Below are 11,187 nucleotides of genomic sequence, written 5' to 3'. Positions count from 1 at the left end.
AAACTGTGCTTTTCCCCGAGAAATACTATTTCAGTGAAACATAGAAAAAGATCTTGTGCAGGAGCAGGAGAACATTTATCAAGTGAAAAATGATCATGGAGAAGACCTATCATACAATGAACAAGTTTGTACTTCTTCCTATCATGGATATATCTGCTTTCCTCTCCTCAGTTAATGAAGAAGAGAAATTGCTACCCGGGGCTCAGCTGCTGAGATGGGAGCAGCAGCAGACTTTTCTTCATCAACAGAGAAGGGTTGTTCAAGACGTTGGCATTATCTCAATAATCAAAATGTATCGTTTTGTATGTTGCTGTGTTCACACATCACAATAAATCAGTTTTCTGTTGTTTAAATCCGTTTGTTGCACAAACCTTGACTGATATTCCAGAAGTGCATAACAGAGCAGAGACCTGTAGTCAACCATTATTCATGGGATGGTGGGTTTTTCCCATATTCCTCTGTTCCTGCAGGAATAGCTGCATGGGTTCTACTGCTCTATGATTGGTCTTTCCAGAGGCTGGAAGCAGACTAATGTGGGAATATTTTGTGCTTTCTGGGCACTGGTGGTTGGCTACAAGCCATAATACCTGTATGTCCTGTATGGAGAAAGTCCAGAGAAGGGCAACTAGAATGATTAAAGGGCTGGAACACTTTCCCTATGAAGAAAGGTTGAAACGCTTGGGACTCTTTAGCTTGGAGAAACGTCGACTGCGGGGTGACATGATAGAGGTTTACAAGATAATGCATGGGATGGAGAAAGTAGAGAAAGAAGTACTTTTCTCCCTTTCTCACAATACAAGAACTCGTGGGCATTCGATGAAATTGCTGAGCAGACAGGTTAAAACGGATAAAAGGAAGTACTTCTTCACCCAAAGGGTGATTAACATGTGGAATTCACTGCCACAGGAGGTGGTGGCGGCCACAAGTATAGCCACCTTCAAGAGGGGTTTAGATAAAAATATGGAGCACAGGTCCATTAGTGGCTATTAGCCACAGTGTGTGTGTATATATAAAAATTTTTGCCACTGTGTGACACAGAGTGTTGGACTGGATGGGCCGTTGGCCTGATCCAACATGGCTTCTCTTATGTTCTTATGTCCTAGATAGTCTGCTGCTTGCCTCCTGTCCCATTGCCAAGCAGAATCTCCCCAACAGGCCTGCAGCTTGTAAGGGCCAGAAGCTCTTGCTTGTCCCTACCCCACAGGGGGCTGATTTATTACCTGAAAGGACAGGTAGGAGAGAGAAGAATGCCTAGTCTCACTGCACTGTGTAGCATTTTAAAATGGCCCAAGGCCTGCTATCCTGCTGGGGGCAGCATCCATTGGTCAGACCTGTGGATGCCATAATGTCTACTTTACTTCTGTTGCTATTTTCTGCCAGCAAGTGAAAACTTTTTTGTTCTGTTTAGGCATTTCCTTCCTTCCTCACACAAAACTTTTAATTATAGCTTGTCTTACATATTTTAGCTCTAGATATTGTTTTAATGAGTTTTTTTAGATAGTGAGTTTTAATGATTTTACATTGTGATTTATCATGTTTTAATTTGTTAAGTTGCCTTGGTGGATCTTTTGAGGGCAGAACGGTGTGGTGTACATTTTGCAAAATATCGAAGTGCACAGGATTGTTGCCTGCACATCTCAGTTTCATGCACTTACTACTGACTTCAACTGAAAAAAATAAATTATACCTTGAACAGAATAAGGCTCCTAACCACTGCCTATCAGGAAGTGGTGGCAATGAATTCAGAATCACAAAATTTTCTCCAACAATCTTCAGTTATTGAAAAGGCTTCCTTTTGTACATAGTTCCAAAAAGAAAAATAATTAATGTATTTAATTTCTACACAGTATCAGCAAAAAACCCTCAGCTGCCACCCAATTTTTCCTTTTAAAAACAACATACAAGAGAAGATATCATTGTTCTTTATTGGGATTTATACAGCAGCTAAAGCCTTTTAAGGCAATGAGATGAATCTGTACTCAAGGCTTCAATCATGGTTCGTAATGTTGGAAAAGACTCTGATACTGATGGAAGACTTTTGTAAGAAGGTGAAATGCTGAAAAAAGAAAAACAGAAAGATTAACAGAAACAAAGATAAAAACTGAAATAAAATGTGTACATTTGCTTCAAATATTTTGTATGAGCCCCCAAAGCCTCCAATATTAATCTAGAACTTACTAAGGTTTTGCTTGGGGAATGCCATAATGGCATCTCCTATTCTTAGGACGCAAAGACTTTAATTCATTATTTCATATTTTGAAGCTTTTTGCACAATACATAGCGTTAAGTTTGGTGTAGTGGCTAAGTGAGCAGACTCCTATCTGGGAGAACCGGGTTTGATTCCCCACTCCTCCACTTACAGCTGCGGGAATGGCCTTGGGTTAGCCATAGCTATTACAGGAGTTGTCCTTGAAAGGGCAGCTGCTGTGAGAGCCCTCTCAGCCCCACCCACCTCACAGGGTATCTGTTATGGGGAGAGAAGATATAGGAAATTGTAAGCCACTCTGAGTCTCTGACTCGGAGAGAAGGGTGAGGTATAAATCTGCAGTCTTCTTCTTAAGCTATACACTGTCATCATGATAATCAGTGAAGGCAGCTAGTTATAGAAATGGTTCTACTCCACAACACCACAGAGAGACTGAGGGGTTCCTTCTGCTAAGTGAGGAAGCATCAATTGGAGGGAAAAACTTCTTACAGTGAAATACGTCTTGCTCCAGTGGTAGGTTTTTCATGTTGCAAAAAGAGAACTATTGGATCCAACTCTTAATGTAGATTACTCTTTACTTTTCTCAAAGAGTAAGCTTCCATACTTGCTCCCTCTAACGTGTACTGCAGCTTAACTTCTCACCTTCCTTAACTGACTAGGATGGTTGCTTGATGATGCAAATTTTAAGTATGACAACTACATTTTGCAATGAATGTAAATGTACAAAATAGTTTTATGAGCTGGAAATATTTATAGTAGTGATGACAGCTCAGTGGATAGGAAAAACGTTTATAGGCTACATAACAGATTGAGTCAACGTTAATAGTGTTACCTTTTCAGATTCAGCCAGTCTTTTGCTGTTCTACTGAAGGCCTCAGAATCAGGTGCTGTCATGGCTTCAAAATCAACCAACTGTAACACAAACGACAATTGCATTAAAAAATTAAACTTAAGCCCTCAAGTTTGTTGATGTATATCCCCATGTGGGGAAGACTTGAACACTTCTGACTTTTCTCACACATGGTGCAACTATAGAGCACTGCAACTGTGATATGCTGAAGGTAGTAGCACAATTTCAGAAGAAAAGATATTTATATTTGAGAGCCACAGTCATAGGGGACTCGTGATATGATTCCACAAGTGCCCAGAAATGACAGCAGATGCAAAACACAATTGGCAAGTTGGCATAATTTCGGTATTGGGAAGATGTCTTCCTTTAAGAAACTGTAGGCGCTTCCTAGCTGCTGTCAGAATCTTTGCAATATATGCATTAAAACCACTCCCACAATATATTTTACAGAAGACTTTGGACACAACAGTGAGAAATAATCGTCTTGTGTCACATTTATATATAACAAGTATTTACTGTGGCATAGTTCACACATCATACCTTTCCTTTAGGAATTTTTCCAGATACTTCTTTTCCACTTGCCATCAGGGCCCCCATTATCACTGAATAAGCAACCACACTAAACAAAAAAACAAAAAAACCCCATCAAGTGTACTATAGGACTGAAACAAGTGGATACTTGATAAAACTACATATAGGTTAAGACAGGTAAGATTAAACATAGAGTCTGTATCCTAAGTGTAGCAAAGTAACCTATGTATAGTCTGCATATGTTTCATAGTTCTGCTAAAAAAATCATGATTTGTATTATGCTTATTCTCCGACATTTACTAAACCAGCTATTTCAGAATGACATTCAATGGAAAACTCAGCTACCCAGGAAAGATAAATGCTGATATACAGATCATTAGGTGACTGTTATTTAAAAGATCTTTTCGTTGAGAGATGGCTATAGGCCAAATTAGAACTGATGTTTTCTCCCCCAACTCGTCTGTAACCCAGCTCTCATTCACATCAGTTAGACAGCAGAGCTCAACCTCTTCCAAGTCCCCTCCTTGTTACAACCCCTGTTCCACATGGCTTTGGCTTTTGTCCATCCAGATCCTATGATCACAAACACAGCTTTTTTGGTGGTCAAAAGTGATCCCTTTCTTCCCTTTTCACCAGTGGAAAAAGTGGTTGGATCCAACTCACAATCAGGTGTTGTTTGTACTGCATGGTGCTAGCAGCACTGATCACTGGAGTGATGTATATTTGTTCCATGCCCATTCTAAACCTTTGATTAGTGACAAAGTTTTCAGATTTAAAAGACCTGCAGAATGTATGGGAAGAAAGATACTAACCTGGAACCTCTGGACAGAGGCATTAAGTTATAGAAGTAGTATACAAGAGTCAGGATCAGATTGCACACAGCATCTGTCTCCTAAGTAAAATAACATCATATCTTTAGCAGGAGAAAATACAACGCACACATATGCTGTGTTAAGAAAAAAATTCAAAACATGCACACATTCATCAATGCTTCAGTTGGAGATAGTTCCAAAATATTTCTCTACATTTCAGTGAGCATTCTCTGCAGTCCATGATATGTCATAGATTAAACACTATGAGAGCAATACAGTTTTTATATGGCAATATTTTATTTCTTAAGTTCAAACCCAGTTTATTACGTCCTAGAACCCAAACCTGACAAACATAACCATTATTCTGCCTATTCTTTTTTTTTAATAAACAACTATCAATCATTGTTTCATATAAAAATGTGAACATCAAGGAAATGAAATCTGATGGATGAACTTTATCAACACACTTATGGCATTTATATTATAGTATATTTCAGAATCAGTACAATACTTTATTAGAAGGACACCACTGCAATATGACAAAAACATTATTGCATACTTTGTAGAAACAAAGAGTATGAGTTTTTAAAAAATATATATGCTAAAATGCAGTATTAGGCCCACAACATAGATAATAAAATAGAAAACATGAAATCAACTAAGCTGAAATATAATTAAAGAGGCACTGTGGCTAGGTGGAAGGTATATGCCTTGCAAGCTGAACAATGATCAGTTAAAAGGACCAGGCATTAGGTGATGCGAAAGACCTTTGCCTGAGACCCTGCAGAACCACAGCCAATCAGAGCAGACAGTACTGCTTTGATAGCCCAATGGTTTGATTCAGTATAAGGTGGTTTCATGTACTGAAGCTATAAAAAAATTCTACAGAACCAACAAAACAGAATAACAGTTCACAAATATATGATCTACTACTGGTCACGTTTGAGCACTGTATTAAAGCACATTCTAGAGATGGAACCTGACTTGATGAATAAGGAATATGGTTAAAGGTTAGAGAGATTATGATTAAAATCCAGAAAATACTTTGGCCCACATAAGGGGCTTGTGCTAGCCCAGAGAAATTTTCAGCTTCTTTTCCTTTGATCAGCTGACAGATAAAAGAGAGTTTGCCAAGTGGAACAGGGATAGCAGTTAGAGAAAGCCCAATCTACAGCCCACTCGGGCTCATGGATCAATAAAAATAATAAATGAATGGAAGACCTTACCCCAAGTTCGGCAGATAAAACAAGCATTTTTCCTTTGGCGGTTAGGTCTTTATAAAGAGCATCTATTTCTGCATGATACAGTTGTGTTCTTTCTTCTGTTGTCTGTGTTTCCAGTGAAAATAATATATTGCCAGTCCTAAAAACATGTATATGAATTCTCATATCAAAACATGCAGTTTATATATACACACAGAGACACACAATGATCCTTTCATTACAATTGTCAGTTAAATGCAGAAAAGAAAGCAAAATAAAACAAATCTTTCCCTTCAAATGCTAAAATTAAAAAGTCAGTATCAAGACTTTTTCTGCAGATTTCCCTCTCCAACTCTGCTAGGTATTTCAAAAATGCTTATGTTTATCTTGACCATAAAGCCTAAGCAGGAGCAGTGTTTGCATGAATTGTACTCTTAGCGATTATAGGTTTCCATGTACACTGAGTAGAGATCCTTCAAAAAAGAAAATGTGTAATTTAAGAATTATTTCTATAATTCTATATAATTAATTCTACAATTAATTATTTCTATATAATTTTATATAATTAAAGCATTATTTCTACAGTACTAGGCTACAGTGGAGCTGCTAAACAAAAATACTGGGTTGAATCCAGAGAACCATGAGCAAATTTCTGCTTGTGAAACGTCTATTCCAGGTGTGTCAAACATGCAGTTTGGGGGCTGAATGAGGCCCCAAGACGGCTCCTATCAGGCCTCCGAGCAACTGGATGTCATCTGCTTCCTTCTCCCTCTCTCTTGCTTCCTTCTGCATAACAGCTTGCTTTGCCAGGCTTTCTCAATAGCAGAGCTACTGAGCCAAGCCTCTCTTCCTTCAACTGACTGAGGCTCCTCCCCACCCACCCTAGTCTCTGGGGAAGGAAGGAAAGAGCCAGAGCTTCCTTTGCCCAGTTCCCTGGATCCCATGGGAGAAATACAAAGAAAGCACCTGTAAGACTAATGAGTGTGAACATTTTAAGTTTTTTTAAAAAAATATTTGTGTTTGTCTTTGTTCTTTATAAAATTGATATCTCTGTTACCTAGTCTTAAATAGGTACACAGATGGCCGGCCCAACATGTCTCTGCCCAACCCGGCATGGCCCAGCTTAACAAGGTCTCATTTATGTCAGATCCAGCCCTCATAACAAATGAGTTTGACACCCCATGTCTATTCTCTGCATCTCTCTCTACTTCCCTCCCTCACCCATCTGAAAAGTTGCTCCAGAAGGTCAGGCAAGAAACTAACTGAAACTAACTGGGAACAGAGAATTAGCAAAAATCACCTGTTCTTGCATGACTGGAAATACAATCCACTTATGGAAGGCAGGTTTGGAACCAACTCACTACAACCCAATTCCATTACAGTGTAATTGCTACAATGTTGTTATATTTACAGAAGGATTATGATGAGCAAAGGGATTAAGCGGTTTGGCAGGCAATGCCTGGCATCAAAATTTTATCTTTGTGAATACTAAAGAAGATTCCTACAAGGTGTATACAATATTCCTACAAGGTTTATACAATCTATATGCCATTAGTAAAATCACTCTAGGATATTAGAGAGTATATGATTGCAGAGCGATAAATAAAGCAGTGGTTAAAGTACAGAATACTTTCCAATCAACAACAACAAAAAACCTTTGGAAATTGCTTTAATTTATTGAAGTGTTAATAAAACAAAGGATGGTGAGTTGTTGAAGGTTTGCAGGTATAAGACAAACAATAAAAAAAATAAACATACTTATCTCCTGTTATGGTAACAGTAAATCCATCATACTCCTTCCCTGCATCTTTGAGGCTAGGGACTTTGCTGTTGACAGTAAACCCATCTCTTGTTTTACTGCTTAACTGTTTTCAAACACAGAAAAAATGGAAAATAAGATATATTTTGTCCTTTGTGATATACTAATAAAAATTTAAGGATACTTTAGCCTTCCTAATGCTACAAGGACTGGTCCAAAAAAGACACACTTTCTTTTCTGTTAAGAGCTCTGATGTCAGGCAACAGACAACAGGTGTTTTCACTGCTAGGAAAATTTCACCCAACACCCTCTGGGCTCTTTAGGAGACAGAATATTCCCCTTTTTTAGATTACAGTCACCCCAATGACTCTAAACATTAACTTTAGTAAATTTATTTAACTGCAAAACAATGGAATTGGTTTTAAACATGTCACACTACAAAAATACTAGAAATACAAACACCATTCTATACTAATTGTCTTAATTATCTGGTTCTTAATTAAGCAGTTGTAAGGTAAATAAAAATTGCCAGCAGATTATTATGCATGGAAATCATTTCTTTTCCCCACCCCCCATTAAAATATGCTTAAGTCAGCATGGGAAACAAGTTTGATTTATATTATATATTTATATTTGCTGGAAAACATCAGAACACAGAGTGAAGAAGAAGATGATGATGATACTGGATTTATATCCCGCCCTCCACTCCAAAGAGTCTCAGAGCGGCTCACAATCTCCTTTATCTTCCTCCCCCACAACAGACACCCTGTGAGGTGGGTGGGGCTGAGAGGACTCTTACAACAGCTTCCCTTTCAAGGACAACCTCTGCCAGAGCTATGGCTGACCCAAGGCCATTCCAGCAGGTGCAAGTGGAGGAGTGGGGAATCAAACCCGGTTCTCCCAGATAAGAGTCCGCACACTTAACCACTACACCAAACTGGCTCTCCAGAGTGGGACATCAGCTCTCCATAGTGAGATGTGCAGCCTCAGCTCAATTCTTTCCTCCTTTTTACTTTCTCTGTGAGATGATGATGATATACCTTGCACTACAGACATTACAAAGGAGGGGTGGCAGCACATGCTCCTCCTCTCCTCCTCTCACAAGCCAACTTCATGTCTGAAACACTGTCGAGAGAGCCTCCTGTAGATCCCCACTAGAAAGGAACAGTTTCCGCAACACATATACAATACAGCAATTAGTTTATTACTCTATTGAAATCTTTTGACTGAAGAGTTTTTAATTTCTCAGTTCTTCACAAGTATTGTACATGCATGACCTTTCCTTATTCCCAAAATTCATTGAAGGGGCGGCGGGGGGGTGGGGATTACCTTCATTATTGGGAGAAGGTCTTCTACTTTATGTACCTGGTCCAGTGCATCTTGAACTTCTACAAGTTCTCTGTGATTATTAGTACTGCAAGTTAGATTATAGGTTTAATATATTTCATTACGTATACACATAATATGTTATTGTAATTGAGATTATTTCTAAGAAATACTCTGAATACCATAATATGCTACAGAACTGCAAAATACTGTTATTGCTATACTTAGCTTCTCCTGATCAAATCTTCCTGTTTAGACTTCTAAACATGTATTTGTTAGTGTATTTGTTAACCAGCCTGAATGAATCATTTATATTTTAATATATTCCTATTTTGCTCTTACTCAGAAGAATGTAGTACAGAGTTGTTGTCTCCCACCCCCGCTTGAGGATTCCTAGGCTGAAACACTCAGGGATTCAACTCATCATGAATGGAGTGAATCTGCTGAAGAGAATGTTGTTGCTTCTCCCTTTCCACCAAAGCCTTGGAAGCAACATGGGATGCACTGCAGAGGACAGTGTCTCCCTACTTTCACACAAACTTATCTAAATTCTGCAAAAACTTGCAAAAAAAATGGGAAGGAATTCAATTTTTGCTCAATGCCTTGTTCTCACTGCAGCTGCCCACGCCATTCCAGAGAGGTTCATCCAGCCCTTAAGAGGGGGAGCAGAAGGAGATACATTAAGAAAAGATCTTTGGATACTGCTTTGAAACTCCAATAATGGATTTAAACCAAAGTTTCCTCACATTCAATCTGTCACTGTCACACTGATTCTTTAGATAGGCTCTACCCTCCATGACTTCGGAAACTATAAGCAAAAAAAAATGGTCAAGTCCAAAACTTGATTTGCATAGATTTAAGGAAGACGGCTGACACCTGAAAGTACAGGAGTAATACTCAAGAGGAATATTAAGGTTATTCATTAGTTCTATTTACCAACCTTAATAGTAATTTAAAGCGCTTCAAATCTACAGCATCTATTATACAGCCTTCCAAAAATCTGTTAAAAGAAGTTATAGGAGGGAAATCAGGTCCCTCGATCTTGTCCTGACTTCATCAATTCTGAACTGCTTTTCAGAGGACCCTCTTGAACCGGAATGAGTGTATATGGATTGTACCAGGGTTCCCCAATCTTCTTGAACCCTTTGAGCACCTTTGGAATTCTGACAAAGTACAATGGGCGTAGCCGCAGAATAGACAATACAACAATAGTATGGATTCAGAGAATTGTGCGCAAATCCTTACTTAACAGAATACTCAAATGTTTGCTCACCACATGCTACTTTTGCTCACCACATGCTATCACCTACATCTGTACTCACAACATTCCTATGATTTTGCAGATAATGAACAGCAGCTAAGAGACTTAAGGTTGTCCATAGTTGCAAACTAATTTCAATCCCAGTCAATCCAAAAGTGGGAAGAACCTCATACCTAAGATCACAAGCAGCTCTCTCTTTTAGAAATGTTTCTGTTCCTCTAAGGTACTGGACCATGATCCATAGCTAAGTCTGCACTCAACTCCCACATTGGTATCACCGGACTTGCAGGTGTCTGCTAGACTTTGGTTAGGCTCCCCCATAACTTTACCATTTCTATGAAGCTATACAAAGAGCTGAAAGAGTTCAGAATTCTTCCCATACAACTATTCAAGAAAGAAGGGGGTGTTGCTTTTCTGCCTTCCATGTAACACTACTGGCCTTTGTTTCTTCCTATTTGTTCTTTTATGTCTCTTAATATGGATTCTTGCCCTTTCTGCATGGCTCCTTTCTTACCTCCTATTCCGCCACGTCCTTCTCACAGTTCTGCCGTTGCTCTCTGCTCTCTCTTACACTCAATAGTTTTGCTCCACTTGTTCTAAATTCTAGTCAACTTTTGCTTTCTAAGCCTAGATTAATTCGTTTCGTAATCTTTGACCTGTACTGATGTTTTGGACCATGCATGGCAAACATTCCACCCCTTCTTGATATTATTCAATTTAAATTTACGTTTCCCTTTTGCTTTTTTGAGTTCCTGCTAAGCAAGACAATTTCTTTATTCATTTCCCAATTTCTTTCCCTAAGATCTTTTTCTATTTTTGTGTGCTTCTCTACCATTTCCTTGCCTCTTTATACTTTGCTTTACTCTTGGGCTTTAGAGAAATTCTTCATGGAGTTCTATTATTTGTGTTTATCTTTCTCCTTTTACTACTTTCTTCCATCACTAAGGTTGCAATCATTCTTTGGAACCAAGCTCAACTGAATAACATGGAACTTACTTACAAGTAGATCTTCAGAACGCTCCCTTAAGTCTTCTTGCTAGAAGTCTGCTGTTTCTCCCACTTTAAATGAATGTTCTCGACACTATTTTTAACTGTCCAATTTCGCTTTCATTCCCTTAGAAAGCTTTTGAATATCTTAGTTTCATTTTTCCTTCTACTAATTCACTGTTCAGTCCCTTTAAATGTGGCTTTCTTGTCATTTGACAGAATGCTCTCCAATTATGTTTCACTACTGAGCCAC

At 38.6% G+C, this 11,187-nt stretch overlaps 1 protein-coding gene across 1 annotated transcript in view; it reads right to left on the bottom strand.

Annotated features, from left to right (window-relative positions):
* Positions 1–1,906: 1,906 nt before the first annotated feature.
* TTC13 (tetratricopeptide repeat domain 13) overlaps positions 1,907–11,187 on the bottom strand; it is a 36,330-nt gene continuing 27,049 nt past the window's right edge. The window contains exons 17-23 of the mRNA XM_060242748.1: positions 8,690–8,774; positions 7,360–7,466; positions 5,626–5,761; positions 4,400–4,479; positions 3,597–3,675; positions 3,039–3,118; positions 1,907–2,056 (exon numbers count right to left, since the gene is read on the bottom strand). Of these exons, the coding sequence (XP_060098731.1) occupies positions 1,945–2,056; positions 3,039–3,118; positions 3,597–3,675; positions 4,400–4,479; positions 5,626–5,761; positions 7,360–7,466; positions 8,690–8,774 (679 nt within the window). The 3' untranslated portion in view covers positions 1,907–1,944. The remainder of the gene's footprint in view (positions 2,057–3,038; positions 3,119–3,596; positions 3,676–4,399; positions 4,480–5,625; positions 5,762–7,359; positions 7,467–8,689; positions 8,775–11,187) is intronic.

The sequence above is a fragment of the Heteronotia binoei genome, chromosome 1 (genome assembly GCF_032191835.1).
Source record: "Heteronotia binoei isolate CCM8104 ecotype False Entrance Well chromosome 1, APGP_CSIRO_Hbin_v1, whole genome shotgun sequence".
Taxonomy (NCBI): domain Eukaryota; kingdom Metazoa; phylum Chordata; class Lepidosauria; order Squamata; family Gekkonidae; genus Heteronotia; species Heteronotia binoei.
Note: the sequence above shows the minus strand (reverse complement) of the source record. Positions and strands in the feature narration are given on the sequence as shown.